Source organism: Oryza sativa, chromosome 2 (genome assembly GCF_034140825.1).
Source record: "Oryza sativa Japonica Group chromosome 2, ASM3414082v1".
NCBI lineage: Eukaryota > Viridiplantae > Streptophyta > Magnoliopsida > Poales > Poaceae > Oryza > Oryza sativa.
The window spans coordinates 14,853,510-14,861,083 of NC_089036.1; the positions used below are offsets into that span (position 1 = coordinate 14,853,510).

At 42.9% G+C, this 7,574-nt stretch overlaps 1 protein-coding gene across 1 annotated transcript; it reads left to right on the top strand.

The window, feature by feature from the left end:
- The first annotated feature begins 5,703 nt into the window (after positions 1–5,703).
- LOC107279990 (uncharacterized) lies at positions 5,704–6,225 on the top strand. The gene has a single exon (XM_015768927.1). It carries the CDS (start codon positions 5,704–5,706, stop codon positions 6,223–6,225), a length of 522 nt encoding a protein of 173 aa, XP_015624413.1.
- The last annotated feature ends 1,349 nt before the right edge of the window (positions 6,226–7,574 follow it).

Here is a 7,574-nt window from a genome sequence, read left to right on the forward strand (position 1 = left end):
GGGGGAAAAGAGCAAGGCTATGTACAACCACCGTACTCAGCAAGCCATGTCATGAAAATGCAGATATAATGCAAGGGAGTACAAAGAATTCATTTTTAAGGATTTTTTTTGCATAAAACTAGCATTTCAAAGCATTTAAATATTTAAAGGCATTTAAATAAAACACAAACCTATCTCTAGTCAAATTATTTTCAAGCCGCACACCAATGCGATCTTGCCTTAACTCGTGCCAACAACTGACAACTCCAATTACGCAATTAATAGAACTAAATTCTAACTTGGGTATATTGCAACACATCTTTCTCACATGTTGCCATGTGCCACATGCCACCACGGCATACGGACATAAGACATGACATAACCCACCTCTTAGTACCGCCCTAAACAAAGAAGACTGATATAGACTTCCCCCACCAGGTGCCCTGGGTCGAGCAGACAGTCTATGCCCCCTGGCGTACTGCCAGAGTCATCGACCCCACCAAGGGCTTCATCCATCCCTATCCGTGTCTTCCTTGTACATGACCGTACTAGATGATGCGTTAAGCCCTACCCATCAGACAGGTGGCTGTACAGCATATGCTTTGCAACGGAGGTTCGAAGACCTGTCCTAATGACGGCCAGGGTGCGACTAGCGAAACCAAGCACCCTGAGCCCAACCCAAAATATGTTTGGGGAATTTTGAAGGGGAACATCATGTCATGGATAAACAACCACTGAACCATATTTACCATTCTTTACAAGTTATTCCCAATTTGTAATTATTGGAAAACATCTAATTGTTTCTATTTAAGCAGCGCTAAGCATATTCCTAAATTTACTAGTAAGCACCACATATATAATGTTATGACTAGTTTTATTTTTCCTAGAGTTATCAAGGATCATAATAATACAAATAATAAGGCTATAACAAGGAGAATCTGTAGGGCTAAACAAAACAAAGATAAGCGTCGGAATTTAATAAAGCAAAATGCAATAATTTAGATAAACATAATTTTATAAATTGGGACAACAATATGATCAAAATGACATGATTTGCCTTGCTCACTACCAAAATCTTCTAGATCCACTTCAAGGTAGAGCGGCTCTTCCAGATATGCAGCATCTATACAATATATGCAACGAAAAAGGCCCAAAACATAAATAAAAACCATATAAGATGCAGTAATAACCCTAAAAATGGGTTCATCACTGTTTAAGGAAAACAATAGCAATATGAATAGATCGGTTCTGAATTCAAACAGTCAATATATGGTCATTTAAATTCTAGGTGTTGTTTGCTTGGCATTTTACTAATTTATGAATTAATTTTGTAAAGAAAAACTACTGTGTGTGCTTGCTGCCTGTAACAGCAGAGAGGGGGAAACAGTAGAGAGGGAGAGAGAGGTGTGTCAGGACATGGCAGCCGGCAACCCCGGCTATCGGTCATGGTGCAGCGGTGCGCGACACGAGAGATGCGAGGGCGGCGGCGAGGCTCACCCAAACGGCTGGAACGGTGAGGAAACAACGACGGCGATGAGGAAGAGGATGATGCCGGCTCGGGTTGACGTCGGGGATGGAGCTCCGAGGCTTGCCAAGCTCAATGAAGGCGTGGCCGAGGGATAGGAGGAGACGACGAAGCTAGCGGTGGCTTCGCCGGGACTTGGCGTCATCCCGACCGACGTCGAGCGGCGGCTGGAGTGCACGCTGGCGGCAGTACTTGAAGAGAAACGGCGATGGAGCGAGCGTGGCGCTGGAGCGGCACGTGCAATGGGAGGAGGTGGTCTCTGGGGTTCTAAATATGTAGGCAGGAGGGGAGGAGGTCGACCGTGAGGATGGCAAATGGCTCCAGTGGCAGTGAGTCTCCCAATTTAGTCCATCAGTTAAAGAATTCGATTGAGTGCGATTTAATACGAGATTGAATGGGATTTGTTAGGGGAATTGATGCCCGCTACACAAGAAATAGATTTGCAATTAATTTGGAGGCGGAACGATAGGGGAGGGAGATCAAAGGAGGCGGGAGTGTTGAGTTTCATGGGAGAGAGAGGAATAGCCTGGCTTGGAGGTAGGAGATGCTCCTGACGAGCGGGACCCATGACGGTGCGCGCGTGCATCGCATGTGCGGCGTGGCAGCGTCGCCTGCAGCAGGAGCAGTGGCTCGGCTGGGCCGGGGAGGGGGCGGCTGGGCCGGGCCGAGAAAGGATGGGAAAGAGAGGGAGGGGAGGAATTTAAGCCGAGGGGGAGAGGGGAGGAATTTGAGCCGAAAATGGCCCAAGAAGGGGGAGACGACTCCCGGTCGGGTGCCCGATCGGGAGGGGGTAAAATCGGACGCTGACGCCATCGACTTACGTGAAAAATTTCTTTAAACTAATTTTTCTCTTAAATTACTTATCTAAATCATGATATGATTGCACCATTAAATTTGTTGCAATTAAATCTTCAAAACAAGACCTCACATAGATATATTCTGACAAAAAAAATTTAGATTATTATTGAATTATTTTTAAATGTTGCACGATGTTCCACTAGGTATATCGGAATTGTTTCACTAAGTAGATCGAAAATGTTTCACACGTTTAAATCGGGTGTTGTTTCACCTTATATAAAAACAATGTTTCAGCAAATAGCGAAAGAATGTTTCAGTTCACTGCAATTTTAGGGTGATTTTCGGGTGCGACATAGCACCACGGAAGTTGTCAACAACTTTAGTTTTTTAGATGGCTACAACGACTTCGACATTGATAGTCTCAGTAGCTACAACGACTTCCGAATTTGAGCTTTAGTTTTTCTTCAAAGTCTTCATTGTCGGTGGCACCACAGAGAAAGACGAGCAAACCGGCATCACTAGGGAGCAAGAGGAAGCACGTGCCAAAGCTGAGGAGGAACGCTAGTGAAGGCAGCACGATCTGATTAGAAGCGGTCACATTGCACACAACATCATCCAAACCCGCATAGAAGACACTAATGTTTTCGCTACACCTCAATCTATACATAGTGAAACATTGTGAGTACACTAGGTGAAACATTTTTCAGTGGAACAAAACATAAACCAAATTCCCTTAATAGGGGCTTTCAAAATATGTGGGTTTCTTGTTGCAATGGAATGTTTCATTCACTACAACATTAGATCTATACATAGTGAAACATTGTGAGTACACTAGGTGAAACATTTTTGGTGGAACAAAAAATAAACCAAATTCCCTTAATAGAGATTTTCCAAAATATGTGGGTTTTTTTTTTGCAAAAGAATATTTTAATTCACTGCAACATTAGATCTATAAAGAGTGAAACATTGGAAGTACATTAGGTGAAATATCTTTTGTGGAAAAAGGGAGGGAGAAGTGGGTGGGCCCAACAGTACGCACGTGGGGGAGGGGCGCGCGGGGGGAGCGCCCGATCCGGCTCCCCCCGCGCCGGTCGCCCAACGTAATGTATTTTCGCAAGAAGGGCGACGAGATTTATTTTAGTTTTTCTTTTTTTAATAAAATCTGAGAAAGGTTATTGTTGCATTAAAATTATTTATTATGTAAAATTCAAGTAAAAGTTGTTTAAATATTTTGAAGCATGAGGAATTCAACAAAAATACCCACACATCAATTTGAGTTGAAACATGGTAATTTTTAATTGTTGAAGTTAAAGCCCACTAAGTCTAAAACTCAACATGCAACCATAACACATCATCACCCACTAGTAATAATTACATATTTAATCTCATGTAAGCATACAACATCATCTACAATTTATTTAATTTTACAAATCAAAATACAAGCATATCTAATCATCACCTCTCATATCATTTGCACAATATTTTAACAAATCTATCTATACTTATCAATATGTTTCACTCTAAAGCACGGGTTCCATTTGACTGATAAATCCTGATGTTTCATTATTTTTTTCTTTTTACTCCAAACTTGATTGACAAAAAAAAATTAAGAATTGTAATTCCCGCAGCAAAGCGTGGGGAATCACCTATTTTACATAAATAATTTAGACGATAAAATTTTAGGGTGATTTTCGGGCGCGACATAGCACCACGAAAGTTGTCAACAGCTTTAGTTTTTTAGATGGCTACAACGACTTCGACATTGATAGTCTCAGTAGCTACAACGACTTCCGAATTTGAGCTTTAGTTTTTCTTCGAAGTCTTCATTGTCGGTGGCACCACAGACAAAGACGAGCAAGCCGGCATCACGAGGGATCAAGAGGAAGCACGTGCCAAAGCTGAGGAGGAACGCTAGTGAAGGCAGCAGGATCTGATTAGAAGCGGTCACATTGCACACAACATCATCCAAACCCGCATAGAAGACAGTAATGTTTTCGCTACACCTCAATAGAACGCTGTGGTGGCCGTCACGTTGATTGACACCCACATCGACAAAGCTCCAGAAAACATGACTTTGATGTTGAATAAGGTCAAGACTATGATCGTCGCCACTGCAGCCCAACAAGAAAATGATGCCGGAGCTTCTCGCCGACCGAAAGAATCCAATGCTGACTCCCCCAGGACTCTGGTTGGCTGTCATTAGCCCTCGAATCATAGATCCAGGGGCCACATAAAACCTGAATATAGCAGAGGTCACACCGCTTCCATCTAGCATCACCAAGAAAACAGAGGTCGGCATCCAGATCAATCATGACAATGTCGAGCCATCACGACGACCGAGACCATGACGAAGGACACAGACGTTGAATACCCAAATACTTGAGGATTACGCTGAACCAACGTCATCACGATCGGGAAAATTGCTCTCACCGTAAGGATCAACTACGATGACAAAGGAATCCTAGCTTTTACTTGAGATCTGTATCGAGTGGATTGGCCGACTGGTTTCAAATCAAGAGGGATTGAAAAGTACGATGGCAAGACCGTCTAAACCCTGGCCATTTGTGCAGTAGGAGGAGACAACAAGGCACTGGCGAATTACCTACCTATGGCACTCGCTGATTCAACAAGGAGCTGGCTAATGGGGCTTCCAAGGCGATCCATTGATTCCTGAAGAGAGCTTTGAAGCTAGTTCATCGTCAACTTCCAAGGCACCTACGAGAGACGCAGTACTCACTTTGACCTATACCATGTTGTTCCAATATGTCTCTTTTGGACTACATCTGACATTTCTCGGAGGCCCGCAACAAGATCCCGAAGGTCACTGACGATGTTATCACCGCTACTTTCCAAAAAGGCATTCGAGACAAGTTACTTATTGGCAAGTTCAATCGCAAGCCTTCGTGAATAGTCATGAAGCTATTTGAGACTACCAACTCCTACGCCAAGGCAGTGGACACTGTCAATGCATCATAGGAGGAAAAGTAGTCGGGTAGCTATTGGCGCCCCTAGAAGAATAATAACTCAACAACCAGAAGGATCGCAAGCACAAACCTGAAGACTTGGTGGCCACAACATCTAATTAGCAATCACAACGTCGTCCCAACCACTGCGATAAGGTTATGAATGGGCAATGCCTAAATCACCCGAACTCAAAGCACAGGTGGCCAATGACTGCGACAAGCACAAAAAGCGCAACTCAAGATCACCAATGGCGAAGGAACTTCTGGGCAAAATAAAAACAACGGAGAAGGGCCTTCCAAGATCCCAGGACCGAGTGAAACCACATCTTCGGAGGCCCACCCGCCTACGAATCCAAAAGGAAGCAGAAGTCGACCGATAGGGAGATCAACACCATCTAGCCAGAAGTACCCCAATATTTATGGTGGTCCGAGGTAGCAATGATGTTCGACCGCTCGGATCATCTTGGCCGAGTGGCTCACCCGGAGTGGTACATCCTGGTACAAGATCTAGTGGTTCATAATGTTAAGTTGAAGCGTGTCCTCATCGACGGTGGCAGCGCGCTCAATATCCTGTTCACCAAGACACTGGATAAGATGCAGATTCCAAGATCCAAGATGAAGTCGAGTTCTGCTCCGTTTCATAGGGTTGTCCCTATGATATCCTCAATGCTACTCGGCCAGATCAGCCTTCCAGTCACCTTCGGACTCGGAATAATTTCCAGACAGAATATCTGCTTTGAAGTTGCTGATTTTGAGGCAGCTTATTATGCCATACTGGGAAGGCCAGCTCTAGCTAAGTTCGTTGTCGTCCCCTACTACACCTACTTGATGTTGAAGATGCCAAGTCAACAACGAGTTATCTCATTGCGTAGCGACGTCAAACAAGCCGTCACCTCCGACAAGGAGAGCTGCGAGATGACCCAATCTCATGGGAGGGCACTCGACCAGCAAGAGGTCTGACTCGTTGCATCAACATCACATGAAGGTGAATTGCCTGCCAAGAAGATACTGAAGTCAAGAGAAAGTGATGCCAAGACAAAGAAGATCCCACTTGATCAAGCCAATCCCTCCAAGACTACCATAATTGGTGCCGAGCTAAATTGTAAATAGGAAAACACACTCATCATCTTTCTTTAAGATAGTAAAGATATATTTGCTTGGAAACCTTCTGATATACTTGGTATTCCTAGAGAGGTGATTGAGCACTCATTAAATGTGAAGACTGACGCAAAGCATATCAAACAACGACTCCACCTATTCGCACAAGATCAAAGAGACGCTATGAAGAAAGAACAGAGTAAGCTTCTGGCAGCTAGATTCATCAAGGATGTTTACCATCCCAACTGGCTAGCTAACCCTGTTCTAGTTCTGAAGAAGATGGGACAATGGTGTATATGCATGAACTACACGGATCTCAACAAGTATTGCCTCCAAGATCCCTTTGGATTACCTCACATTGATCAAGTCGTCGATTCGACGGCCATCAGCGACCTTCTCAGCTTTCACGACTGCTATTTGGGATATCATCAAATCAGCATGAAAGAGTCTGACCGCTTGGAGACCTCGTTTATCACCCCGTTCGGAGAGTATTGTTACATCACAATGCCTTTCAGTCTGAAGAATGTTAGAGCCACTGTTAATATTTCTTAATGACATTACTAGAAATATAATTCCCAGCAATGGCGCTGAAGTATTCTCGGTATATTTATGGTTACAGATATAATCCGCAAGCGCATGGATATAGCATTGTAGCATTTCACCCAGAAGTAATCCAATGTATCGTATTTATTTAATCCAAGATATGACAAGAGAGTACCATGCTAATAATTTATATATTACTTGCATAAACCAAAGTGTAGGTAGGGGTTAATCAATTCATAGGTAGGATAAAGTTGACACACACAAGAAAGAACCAAGATACTCTCACTAAAACTATCTTATTAAGTCGTGCATTCGTACGACTATAACCTTAACCTCTCTTAAATATATTTACATATTGTTTATAGCAATAAGTTTAAATTTATAATAATAATTAACAATGTAAATAAGTGTGTGCACGACATACTTCATTTTACATAAAGTGTAGCTATAAAGCCCTTTATATCTATGCCGTAATATATGATAATATATTCTATTTTTATTTTTGTTTTTTTTCCAAAATCACAGGACACGGCAGCACATACATTTAAATAAGGGTTGTGCTGAAAGAGACGTGCATGAGCGTAAATTTTGATGAAAAGATAGTACATTGAAAGGAAAATTTTGATGGAAACAAAAGGGACATTAGAGGGCTCATGGTATTGCATTGT

What these genes read in the sequence shown, in the direction of transcription:
- LOC107279990 (XM_015768927.1), top strand. Translation starts at nt 5,704, where the DNA reads ATGATGTTCGACCGCTCGGATCATCTTGGCCGAGTGGCTCACCCGGAG.